General features: G+C 37.3%; 1 protein-coding gene across 3 annotated transcripts; it reads left to right on the plus strand.

Moving 5' to 3' along the window:
- Positions 1-234: 234 nt before the first annotated feature.
- Positions 235-12,031, plus strand: LOC109410563 (venom serine protease). Of its 3 annotated transcripts, XM_019684094.3 has the most exons (6): positions 235-2,233; positions 2,450-2,500; positions 10,289-10,507; positions 10,578-10,680; positions 10,744-11,195; positions 11,308-12,031. In XM_019684094.3, exons 1-6 carry the CDS (start codon positions 2,000-2,002, stop codon positions 11,485-11,487), a joined length of 1,239 nt encoding a protein of 412 aa, XP_019539639.2. In that variant the 5' UTR covers positions 235-1,999; the 3' UTR covers positions 11,488-12,031. The 3 variants fall into 3 exon arrangements, with proteins under 3 accessions (XP_019539639.2, XP_019539640.2, XP_029731267.1); XM_019684095.3 differs by lacking the exon at positions 2,450-2,500 and having other exon boundaries at positions 236-2,233; XM_029875407.2 differs by lacking the exons at positions 235-2,233; positions 2,450-2,500 and adding an exon at positions 2,547-7,183.
- Positions 12,032-13,618: the final 1,587 nt, after the last annotated feature.

Here is a 13,618-nt window from a genome sequence, read left to right on the forward strand (position 1 = left end):
TTGTACGTACCTCTACGTACATACAACATTATAGAACAGTCACGATAGGACGACAGGTGTTGTGCATTTCGATGCGTGTGTAATTGAATTCGTGAAACGGGCTACACAAATAGACGAATTTGCGGTTTGTTCTGATGCATTTGGGCCGTATTGTTTTAGGAACTAGCTTTGAGTGGCGCGGTTTTCCGCATATACGGAAGTTCAGAGGTAAATAAGTGTATTTGCGATAAGCAGTGCTTTTAGTGGAATTATGTTTTTTGTTCAAAAAATGTTTTCACTTTCTTTTTTTTCTACTTCACGTACTAACTGGGGCAGAACTTGGTTCTCAGCTTAGTGTTGTAATAGCACTTTCATAGTTATTACCTGATAGCACCAATTGTTCAAGTGAAAACAATCATAACATAGGCTTCCACCTTGACTCGACATAATTCGGAAGGTGGAGGACTAGATGATCAATGAAGCGTCATCAAGAAGAGAGTAGACGGGACAAACAAGCCTGGGCGGCTTTCCTGGCCGCCGAAGGCGAGAAAAACGTAAATACCGGCGACATTCGTCTTCTCTACGATGTTTCACGTCGCATTAGCGAGACTATGATGAATGCTACGATGCCCGTGAAAGACAAGTCCGGACAGCTGTTGACTGACCCGGATTCCCTTTTCAAGTGCCTGCCACGCCACCAACATGGCAGCATGACTCGCCAAGAGTTCGACGCATTACCCATGTCAACAACGAAGCTTCATCATTGCAAGAGATACAAAGAGCCATACGTAGCATGAAATCGAACAGGACTCCGAGGGTCGATCGCATATCAGCCAAGATGCTCAAAGCTCACCCCATAGTATCTGCACAACTGCTGCGTGAATTATTCTGCAACATATGGGAAACCACGACATTTCGAGCCAACTGAATGCAAGGTGTACTAGTAAAGGTACTCAAAAAGGGCGATCTGACTGTATGCGATAATTGGTGGGGCTTCATGTTTCTGTGTATCGTTCTCAAAGTTGTCTACAAAGTGATCCCTAACCGGTCAGGAGAATTGATGCAACTCTCCGACGCCAGTAAGCATGACTCCGTCCCGGGATATCCCGTGTGCACCACGCTGCATATCATCTTGGAGTAAATGAATGAACTCCTGTTTCTATACCTGGTGTTCATTAATTACGAAAAATCTTTCGACCTTCTCACTGCAACAATATCGTCAATTGACTTCTGAAGTCACATATTTCTAAATCAAACACGAATTCAACCAGAATACATTGCAATACAATTTCGTATCTGGTAATAGAAAGCAATTTGGAAAAATAATTCTCCGCTCAGAAGTATGATTGCAGAAACAAACAAACCAATTCACCACGACCACGTGACTCAATACCAGCGCTACTGCTGACTGGAGGCAGTGATAGTTATCTCTACTGTTTGCTGCATAGGTCACAGCACGACCGACTGACTGTGCCGTGCCTGCAACAAAAGTGGCGGTTATAGGGAAGCTAATCACTGCAGCGGGGTGCAAGCACTATGCAGTAGTGAGGACATGGAATTTTGCAATTTCCAAAAACGTTCGAAGTTGAGCTTGTCCCAAACCGAAAAAAACGTGAAGGTAACTAACAGTATAGTTATTCGTAGGCGTAACGAAGCGAGGCTTTCGAAATACCGAAGCCCATTTGTGCTGTCAATCAAATTCTAATCAAAACCATGGCTAGGCAACTTGGGTATCGCGGCGTACTTGGAGTGTTGTAGATTTATTACCTTGCTTTGGGGTTGCCGTATTGGAACCCGTTTAGTTACGAAGCACTACCTGTTGCCACATTGAGTTGCGTACAGCAACTTGGTGCTAGAACACATTTATGATTCCTTGTGCAAAGTTTTATCGGAACGAAAAATAGTGTTGGACATCCTGAAGATTAACCTCGGCTTCGACGGTTTTACTATTTAAACTAGTTCCGACCCGGTGGAATGGTTTAGTAAGTGGGCGTTAATAGGTGGTAATTAGTGTCTTGGAATGGATATCGTCACGCAAGTGGTTTTGGCTTTGGTGGCAGTTGGCAGTTGGATGCCTCTGCGAGTTAACGGACAGTGTTTCTATTCGTTGGATATGAAGTTTGGATCGGATTACTACTTTACATCCCCGTCGTATCCTTCGTTATACTCTCCCAGTACGGACTGTTCGTACGAAGTCAAGGCCCCATATGGATATCGGATCAACTTAACTTGCGAAGATTTTCGCATTCCCAGTGTAAGATGTTTTATACTTCCCAACATTTCTTCTCTAATAGTCATAGAATTTTCTTCCTCATCTATGGTGATGTAGTGTAGATTTGGTTGATTTGCATGTCTTCTTTGTAGTTTTGGACTTTCGTTCTGCTTTAGTTGTTTGTGAGGTACATTGGTGAAAAATATTTTTAGAACTTTAACTTAACCTTTGGCTACATTTTGTTTTTGATCATCGCAGAAAAAGCCACACGCGCCTCCCAAACCACTTTTTCAGCACAAACCTGTTCAAGTGAGTATCAATAACTCAAAAATAAGTCAAGAGTGATTAAAACTTGAATATACTGTAAGTCTTGAATAAAAACTAAGTTGCTTGACAGTGTACATCAAATGGCTGCAATATTATCGCACGATTAAAAAAAAATAGAAATTAGTTTGATCAAAACAGTTTGTATGAATGAAGCAATAAACATTCAGGTTTAATTCACTTACTGGAAAATCTATGGATATTTTCTAATAATATTTAGGGTGCCTGTACCAGTTATCGCACTATCTAACAAAAACTATTTCTACAAAAATAAGAAGCAGACCGTCGAATGTCATCGATATGTCAAAACTAATCAATTTCATACCTTACAGGAAAAATATAGAAATGCACCCAAACTACTTTTAGTATTTATTACGGCGTGTGCCAATGATAGGAACCCTCTGTACCAGTTATGGATACATTTATTAATTTGTGTTCCACTTCGCACTATTTACATGCATTTCTAATGGGATTAGCCATAAATGGTACACTATAGCGAAATAGGGCGCAAAGAAGCTGAAAAATTAAGGAAAATGCTTTATTTTTATCATAATTTGAGCAAATTGTGTAGTTTGAATGATTGCAACCATTGCAACCCCCTGATGAGAGAAGAGACCTGAGAGATGAGAGTCGATAGATGATGATTGTGAGTATGATCAGCGATGATAAATGACGATGATAATGATGAATGATGAGATATGGTATGTGAGAGGTGAGAGATGAGAGGTGAGGGATGAGAGTTGATAGATGAGAGAGGAGAGATATGAGTTCAGAGATGATGATGATGAGAGATGAGAGTTAGGAAGTGTGAGATGAGAAATGAGAGTTGATAATGGAAGATGATGATGATGATGATGATGATGATGATAGTTATGAGATAAGAGATGATGATGAGAGCTAAGAGATTGGCATTACTGTGGTAAAGGTTATAAAAAGATGAGGCTTTCCACGAAGCAGCACGAAAAAATCCATTTTTTTAATTTTGCATTTTTGATTTGCATAAAATTTTGCACAGCTGTTCTAATCAATATAAATAACTATTTTTTCATATTAAAACTTTTTATTGAGTCTCGACTAACTTTCAAATAGGGCCTATGAAAAAATGGAACACATGCAAATGAAAAATCATATCTCTGAAACTGCTTGTTTGATCGGAAAACTGTCTTCGGCATAGTTGTAGATTAATAAATGGTGGCTCTCAGAAAAATACACATTGAAAAATTTATTTAGTTTTTCTTCTAAAAAAACTGAATTTTGTTACTAAAAATTAAATATCTCAAAAAGTTATGTTTTACCTTCGTGATATTTTGTGAGAATAAAGTTCATTCTGTTAGCTACCATCTGTAGAAATTTCATAATGGTAAAAAAATGTACAAAAAAGTTATGGCACTTTGAACATTTTCGGTTGTGTGTTTTTTAGAGTGCATGACGAATTCACGCAAACTCGCCGTAGGGGTTTGGCAAAACTGTCTCAGAATCCGATGGAATTTCTTAGCTTTAAAGACGTATTTTAAAGCAAGATTGCATACGTTGTATTTTTTTATTTACCTAGACTAATATTTGAAAAGGTCTAAAGTATTTGACCGTTTTTTACTCAATATAACTTAAAAATGACATTACCTACAAAAAAGTTATGTATGGGTGACTTTTAGATAATCATGTGAACTTTCATAACATTGAAAAATGTCAATACGCTTTAAAAGTAAAAAAAATGCAAATAAGAAAAATTATTTCAATTTGCAAAACATGACATTTTTGTAATTATTGAAAATTTTGCCATATATCGCAAGATGCGCACTTTTGAAGAAAAGCATTTCTGAGGTACCGTGATTTCGGGTGAAACTGATCAGTGGGGTGAAATTGATCGACGTGAGGGTCATGTTCATTTGTTAAAAATATTGATTTACACTTAAAACAATTAGTAGAAAATGACCATCATCCGGCTAAAGGATTATTGAATGATGAGTTACATGTTTTACAGTCAATTAGTCACATATTTCTGTATTTAATTCAATATTTTCCGTAATTGCGTGTTTGGCGAACCTCAAATACCCTTTCAAACTTTTGTTACCGTGGCTGTATCGCACATGTAATGAATATTCGAATGGATGCTTTTAGCTGCCAAGTATTTGCTAAACACGATTTCATAATCAAAAATTGTATAAATATTCAAATTTATACATAAAATTGCACTTTTCGGAAGTAATCACTTTTTCAGTATGAAAAGTGCATACTTTAAGGCGTTTTCATGAAATTTATTAAATTTAAAACTTGAATAATTAAAAATTGAGAAAACTCGTTAAACTTTTGCGCAGCATTTCGCATTCTGGGGTTGTTAATTCAGGTGGAAAACATATTTTTGGCACATGCAAAGGTATTTAATTTACTGATCAATTTCATCCCGAAAGCAAAATCATTGATTTTTTATTTTAAATGATATTTACCTATTGCAATAAAATGATTTGTAGTAAAAGTTTCAATCTCGTTGACTGATGAGAATCGTGGTCGTACTTGTTTATTGCTTTGAGTTTGACTTTCTTTGGGTGATCGACTGTACGTTGGATGATATCTTTAATTGGCAATTCAGTCTAATTTGGTCAATCAAAAAGAACTATATGTTTTCTTAACCCGACGTTTCGGTCCTTATTGGACCTTTTTCAAGGATTCTGTAATGTTTGAGTTTGACCATATCGCTGCATTCGAAATCACGGTAGCATTAGTAGAACATTTTTGACAGCTCCCCCCCTCTCAAAGTATATTCTCCTATACCTAATAGAAGGCTCCTAGCAATATCATAAACTTCCTCTAAAATGCTACGTTAATGGACGGTTCCTAACAACAAATACTTCATGTCATCATTTTGCGTGTTTCTCTTCGGTAGAAAACAAAAGATTTTATCCAGGGCGTTTATTACAGATATTAAATTAAGCATAGCTCCATATGTTTAAATCACAAGTCTATCTAATGCAAAGTATTTATTTTATTCTCTTATGAATAAGAAAACTTTTAAGTTAAAATTCGACTTCTGGTTGATGTTCTGAATTTCTGTGTAACAAATCTGGTGTTCTGGTTCAAAAGAGAATCCTAAATTATATTCTTTGTATTGGATAGATTTATAATTGAAACATGTAAAGCAATGTTCAATATCAATATGTGAAAATCCACGTATAAAAATACCCAAAAATTGGTTTGACTCAAAAAAAAAAACATTTTGTGTTGGGTTAGATTTAGATAATAGCAATTTAATTACTTTGATCCATTTTGAATTCTATTCTTATTGGTTGGTGTGGGTTTTGGTTCTCCGAAATAGGATTAATTTAATTTCGCAAATGGGCATGTATTCCAAATTGACTTCAATTTATTTTTTAACTTTTTTTAGCGTGATCGTTTTTTCAATATTTCAATTTATTACTTGAAAGTTTACACAAATTCCATAAAGTCACACATACCACTCTTTTTTGCAGGTCATGTTATTTTTAAGTTATATTGGTATAAATAAAATAGTCAAAAACTTAAGCCCTTTTCAAATATTAGTGTAGATAAATTTAAAAAAACAACAAAGTATGCAACGTTGCTTTAAAGTACATAGTCTTCATACCTACACAATTCCATTGAAATCTGAGAGGGTGCTGCCAACCCCAAAATCTAGTTTGCGGGAAATTCGTCATGCACTCTAAAAAAACACGCAACCAAAAATGTTCAAAGTGCCGTAACTTTTTTGTACATTTTTTTACCACTATAAAAATTTTACAGATGATAGCTAACAGAATGAACTTTATTCTCACAAAAAAACACGAAGGTAAAAAAATAACTTTTTGAGATATTTAATTTTTAGTAACAAAATTCAGTTTTTTCAGAAGAAAAACTAAATAAATTTTTCAATGTGTATTTTTCTGAGAGCCGCCATATATTATTCTACAACTTTGCTGAAGACACCTTTCCAATCGAACAAGCCGTTTCCGTGTTATAATTTTTTATTTGCTTGTGTTCCATTTTTTCATAGGCCCTATTTGAAAGTTAGTCGAGACAAAATATGAACTTTTGATATGAAAAAATGGTTTCTCACATGAAAAGGAATAGTATACAAAAATATTAAGTAAATTAAAAACATCGATTAAAATGGATTCGTGCTGGTCCGTGGAATGCCTCAGATGTGAAAATGTAATCAAAGTAATAAAGAAAGTTGTTGGAAATGAGGATGATTTTTATGGTGATGATTTATAAAATCGTTTTTGGAATGAAATTGCCTAAGTTGTGCTTCAATAAAGTGAAACGTAAACGGAGTGAACAGTGTCGATGAAAAGAATTGAACTTTTAATTAATGAAAGAGTAGGACAGGAGGAGAATGTAAGGATTAAGAGGGATACTGAGAAAAAAACAGGGCATATAACATTAGCAGTGGCGATGTACTACCGGATAAACAAAGGTTTTTTTTTGTTTTTATTTCTGTGTATTTTAACTAATTCTACATTTCAAAGAACAAACAAAGAAATAAAACAAACGATCAAGATACAAACATCTTCAGTCTTGTAACATAAATTGAACGAGAGAGTTGTGTAGTTCCCGGTTATGCTGTACTCAGAACAAATTCGGAGGAATCTGCTGCTCCAAGTGTACCAGTCGCTTCATCCGGACACTACACGTCCCAGGGAGGATGCAGGCAAATATGTGCGTGAATTTCCTGCATACCAAACATAGTATTTCACAACTACAGAGAAAGATTTTATCGTTGCACTATGATTTCGTTTTATGACAAAAATATTAACCGAAATATTTTGGTTGTTATTCTAGAGCTACGCATCTATCTCAAGTTAAAAGATTTCTGCTCAATAGTACTTGAACAGATGATTTGATTTGGATCGCGAAGAATTTGACCGACTTTTCGAATACACAACTACGGTCAAATCACGTAGAAGGTATGACGGGAATTAAATTCTCGAAATAGACTTGGACTAGATGGAAATAGAATTCGAGGCACAATTGTATAATCTTATTTTTTTTTAAGGAAATGGTAGTTCTTTTGCAATATTTTTTCACATGATATGAAAGCTAATTTATGAATTAATCATTGGAACTAAACTGGCCATGAGGCATTGACCGAGGTGCAAGAATAAACTCGATTACACTAGTTTACAAAATAAAACGAAAGTCGTGAACTTCTGTCAACGACCAAAATTTTTGAAGCATAATTTAGCGCTGATTTCGAAACCGTGCTTAAAATAATTTTAAATAGAACAGTTTTTGAGTTTAAGCTCAATATCGAGTATTACAACTTTTTATAATATGGAATTTGATAAAATTTAAATATCTTACTTTGTGTTCAACCAATTTTAAATCTTTTTCCATAAATTAGAAGCTAAGTTTTATACCTTTCGATCATCTGAATGCAGGTTTTGCGTGAGATTGATGAAATTCAAGATATTATCGAGTTTTAGGGACGATCTCCTTAAATTTTGGCGAAATTTCGAAAAATATATGAAGAAATGTATTTTTTTCAATAAGAAAAAAACAATTTAAATATTCTTTCTAAACGTTTATTTGACGTATCATATGTAGGCGAGTCTCCAGTTAGCCTAGTGGTTAGGGCTATGGATCGCCAATCCAGAGACGGCGGGTTCGATTCCCGTCCCAGTCGATAAAATTTTCTCGATTCCCTGGGCATAGTGTATCATTGTCCTTGCCTGACAATATACAAATTTCTGCAATGGCAGGCAAAGAAAGCCCTTCAATTAAAAACTGTGGAAGTGCTCAAAGAACACTAAGTTGAAGCGAGGCAGGCCAAGTCCCAGTGGGGACGTAGAGCCATAAAGAAGAAGAAGAAGAAGAAGAAGATGTAGGCGAGTTACAGTAAAAAAAATCAGCTCAATCGGAGCATTGATTAGGCAGCGTCCATTTATTACGTAACGCTAAAATCGAACTTTTTCGACCCCCTCTCCCCCCTCCGTAACGCTTTTTTGTATGAAACCCTGAAAATTTTTGTATGGGCCGTAACGCTTGGTCATACTCCCCCCTCCCCCTAGAGCGTTACGTAATTTGTGGACGGCGCCTTACGAATAGTGAGATGTGTGAAGTGAGCGACTTTGCTTAAAAATAGAACGAAAATCGATTTCAAATCATCAACCTTGTATGGAAAGTTGAAAAAATTTCCGCTCTACTATTTTTTTTTCTTCGCGTTTTCGAACTCAGGGCATGGTTCTACACCAAAAACGATCATCAGCTTACCGAGTTCAAAAATGCTGTAAACTAGTGTTATTTTTAGTCGGTGCTTAGCATGACGGAAATTATCTAATTTAGGCATATCCACGTGAAAACTAGTACAGTGGACTGAATAAAGTTGAATATTGTAAAATTTTTTTTAGAACTTCGCAGAAACCCCCCCCCCCCCCCAAAACGTCACAAGTTTGTGCTTATGCACCTTGGATTGGGGTTTCCGGTTTGGTGGACTTTTACCCCCGGAAAAAGGGATCCGTAGTGCTATTCTAAGCTGGCAGCTTTATGGACAAAGTGAGAAAGTTCGGCAGCTTCCAATGGGAAAGCTTTTTATCATCCACTGAAAAAGTTTATTTGCTTCCAGCGAAAATCTCGTCTGTGTAAACTGTGATGAAGCTTATCAGCTTCCAGCCAGTGACGAAGCGCTTCTAAGTGAGAAAATTTGATTAGCTGGTTTCAGTGAGTTAATTTATTAGCTTTCAATGAGTAATTCTCGCTGAGATCGGCTTACTATTTACACCTTGTCTTCAAAAATGTTGAGGGTGGCGCTTTTCTGCAAAAGCTCCTCAAATAAGTAAGGAATATGCATGTGGTTACTCAAATTGATGGACCCCCCGTTAGCTAGAGCCACGACATTTTTGCAGACCTCGCGATTTCGGTCAATTGTTGGCTCATGTAATCCATTACAGTGAGGATTCGTTCGTTGGGTCACGACTGCGCCCCGATTAGCGAATCGTGTTCGTTCGTTGGGGCAACGGACAACTGACACACGCAAGTGACGAGAAATACGTTACGAAACACTCACATACTTGCACAAACGTTCTGTATATAGGAGCTGCGATGCGACGACGGTCAGACGTCAAACATGTTTTGACATCGATTTTGAATTGACAGTGCTTTTTAGTTGGGTTTTGCCCCAACCAGCGAACATCCAACCATCGAGACTTCGAGACAGCCCATCTAACGAGCCGCCAACGAACGAATCGGGACTGTATAACTCGAAAGTTTTTCCAGAAACCACTACGAAACGAAATGTTGTTGAAAAGAGGAAAGATATAAGTACTTTTGCAGTTATAAAAAGTTGGGTCGGCCATGATTTCGGCCGCCATCTTGATTTTTTTTATATCAAAGCTTTTTTTTTCACCATCGATTTTCAAAATGTTTGCACCAATTAAAAGCTGTGATATTTATACACAACATATCATAAACTTAGAGATGCCTTTTTTATACTAACCAAATGCATTTTCCTTACTTTTTTTGGCGAGGGCTTTCAGAAAATCGCCACTTTAAACATTTCTAAAGACAAGGTGTAGTAAACAGTGGGCCGGTCTCAGCGAGAGTTACTCCAATGAGGAAGTTCTTTTGATTCTAGAAAGAAAAGTTTGTTAGTGAGAAAAATTTCGTCTCCTTGTAGCGAGATAGCTTGACAAATGCCAGTGAGAGAGATTGTTTCCTTTCAATGAGGAATTTTATCAAAATTCAGTAAATAATTTTCTCATCACAAGCGAAATCAAGCCATTTTGTGAAGGAATTGCAAATAATTTACTCACCTTTCTACAACAGAGCACATACTGCAAACTAGACACTTTCTACATCTCGCTAACTGGTCGGGAGGACCTTCAGGATGCCTATACCTACTGCGGAGCGGGCGTTATCCGGGAGAAATCCGTTGGCAACAGTCTCTATATGAGAATCAAAGCTGCACCGACTAGCCGTGGAGGTCGCTTTTTCTGCACGATGTCAATCATCCCTGAAGCGTGTTCCTGTGGCAAGAAGAAAATGGTATGGCTGGATCGAATGTTGAACTTTATTGCCAGTTAATTGTGCTCTTTACTGCATCTAATTTTCGCAGAATCGCATCGTAAATGGAGTCCAGACAAAGGTCAACGAGTTTCCCATGATGGCTGCCATGGTCGACATCAAATCACGAACCGTAGTGTGTGGCGCTACCATCAGTGAGTGCAATAACTAATTTCGTTCAGCGTTGGAAAATCAAAATTAACTCGTTGAACTTTCAGTTTCCAACTATTACGCCCTGTCGGCGGCACACTGCTTGCTGCTGAGAACGGTAGATGACACCGCTTTGTTGGTGGGCGATCACAATCTAACCACAGGGTCCGATACCGGTTACGCCCAAGCGTACGTCATAGCTCAATTTTTGTCCCATCCCGGATTTACCACGCAGCCGGTATCGAATGACATTGCGCTGATCCGGACCTATCAGCCGATGCAGTTCAATGAAGGTGTCGGCCCGGTTTGTCTGCCGTGGAAATATCGCGGCGAAAGCTTTGTCGGTGCCACCGTGGAGGCCTGCGGCTGGGGTGATTTGGACTTTGGCGGACCGAAGTCGGACGTTCTCAACAAGGTGGCCCTTACCGTTATCAGCAATCAGGAGTGTTCCACACGGTTGAACTCGACCATTACGCGCCAGAAGATGTGCACCTATACACCCTCGAAGGACACATGCCAGGTAGGTCGGGTTAGCGTTTGTGGGATTGACTCTATCGGCTTTCAAAGGTACTGCCGTTGACTTTTGTTCCATTGTACATGTTTGTGTGTTTTTTTTCCTGTGTTTGTTCTAGTCCGATTCCGGTGGACCGTTATTCTACACCGAGGCCCGCAGCGGTTTAGTCTACGAGGTTGGCATTGTGAGCTATGGGTTCGCCTGTGCAACGACAAATCCCAGTGTTAACACCAGAGTGACTGATTTTTTGGACTGGATTACGGCCAACACACCGTACACGTTCTACTGTTTCCAGTAGGGCGCGAAATGAAGTGAAAATGGTTGCGTGCTGTAGAGCTGGAACCGAGAGAAAGGAAGCCCGCGCGAAAAAAGGTCAACCGTGGATGATTTCGGGTCATATTTTTTTCCGTAGCAGTAGTCCGAGGATTACCACGTGAGCCGGGTGCCGAGCGAGATTGGATGAATTATGAACGAACAAAGTAGAAATAAAATATTGGCTTTTAAATCTATGTGCTTTGTCAAATCTGCCCAGCGATGGGGAGATGTGATTTGCGTATTTATATTTATTGGGTGCAAACGTAAGTAGCAGGGAATGAAATTATCAGCAAATTGAGACAAAAATTGGCGTTTTCCGAGCAACCGAACAATTCAACGATTCTTTTTCCAGCGAGAAATGTTTATCGTTCGCTGCTGTTGCCAAACTGAAACTACACAGTGTCTTAGTTATTTTATTGATGGAGAACCCGATATTACAGCATAAATAAAAAGAAAACATTGAAAATTCCCGAGTTGTACTTTGCAAGAGGTACGCCACTAGGGTACAGTGATGTTCTACATCTTAAGTATTATTTTTATTGTTCTGCGTTTCATCTGCGTTTTATGACACCTGGTTTTCAAGATTCTATGTTTTTAAATGATGCTTTCGGCACAATAAGCTAAAAAAAGCATCGAGAGCGTTGAGCGGGGCGAAAATCTATAGTTGTTTAATGTTTAATTTTGTTGCTTGTTTAATTTCTGAATCACAATATGGATCGCAAAGTCACATTATTTTGGTATTTTAATCCCAGAATCAAACAAGACATCGCTAAATAGATGAAAACATACCGTTTCCAAGGCTTACGAGAAATTTTTATATCAAAATCGATGGATTTTGACACTTTTAGAGCTTATCACTGCTGGAGTAGTTTCTTATGGAATTCGGCTGTTTTCTGGCAGATATGAGAAGACAACTCTATCGTTGCAATATAATACATTTGATTTTCAGATTAAGCTCATGAAAGTCTTTTTATCTTAGAAAACAAAAAGGATCATGCTACAAAAATGAATTTTGTGCCGAAATATATGTTTTAAGCAGGATATTCGACTTTAAACATCAAAGTGATCCGTTACTGTGTGTGATCCATAACTGTGTAGGGACGGTATACATAATCAAGACGATGCTACAAGATACTCTTGAATTTCAGAGAGAAATACGAACACGTTTTGAAATTATTGAGATAGTATGCGTTTCTTGTACTGACTGTTCGAACACTCTAAGCTGAATAAATTGAGGTATTTTAGTGGACACTCGATTTTATGTACATTATTTAAATTTCCAATCAGCTTAGAACTTGCGGTTTGTATTATGGTGACTTATAATGCAGGGATTTTCGGCCCTTTGACATGTGGAGCACTTCATATCAATAAATTGTTTTGTGAAACACCCATACTATCGCCAAAGTATACCTCAGTACAAGCTTAATTTTATACATTTACATCAATGTCATATTTCTCTTTCTGACTTCATTTTTTTATAAATTTCTCTCGCTTTGCCAATGTTCACGATGAGCGGAGTGCATGGGGCTAGATATGGGGTGATTCTTTGGCGATATGTTTACAGATCCCTTAGCAATGACAACATTGTTAGCGGATGCATACGAACTGCCCATTCGCCAGACTTTTCCTCAAAGCTTTCTAATAAACTTCTTTCAAGCTTTCTTATGACTTTCTCACCAAGAATTGTAATATATTCCTGATATTTTTGGTGGATGCCTTAGCCTTATATTATCTTGGCGTGTACTCAACTGATTGAATTCCAAAATTTGCAGTAAATTCCATAAAAAGGACATTATAGTGGCAGATTACTGACAAGATATGTGATAAATTATGTCCAGTGCTGTCCCTTAACCCTCTAATACCCAATTCCGCCTTTAGACGGGGTATAGTTTGAGCATTTTTGTAATTTTTGTTTCGTGTAAAATATTTTTTTTTTATATTTTTGGCTGATATTTAGGACTGTTCTGTATATCTCAAAATGGTTTTTGGTGTATTTTAAAGCGTATTTACATTTTTAAAAAATCATTGAAAAATTGATGTTTAGTTACCTTTTAGAAGTCATTGTTTATTTTGTATTAAATCGCTACAATTAACAAATTTTAAATTTTTCCCAA

Source organism: Aedes albopictus, chromosome 3 (assembly GCF_035046485.1).
Source record: "Aedes albopictus strain Foshan chromosome 3, AalbF5, whole genome shotgun sequence".
NCBI lineage: Eukaryota > Metazoa > Arthropoda > Insecta > Diptera > Culicidae > Aedes > Aedes albopictus.

Coding starts and splice junctions, on each gene's coding strand:
- LOC109410563 (XM_019684094.3), top strand. CDS start 2,000: ATGGATATCGTCACGCAAGTGGTTTTGGCTTTGGTGGCAGTTGGCAGT. Junction 2,234..2,449: donor AAGATTTTCGCATTCCCAGT/GTAAGATGTTTT, acceptor TGATCATCGCAG/AAAAAGCCACACGCGCCTCC. Junction 10,681..10,743: donor AGTGTGTGGCGCTACCATCA/GTGAGTGCAATA, acceptor TTGAACTTTCAG/TTTCCAACTATTACGCCCTG.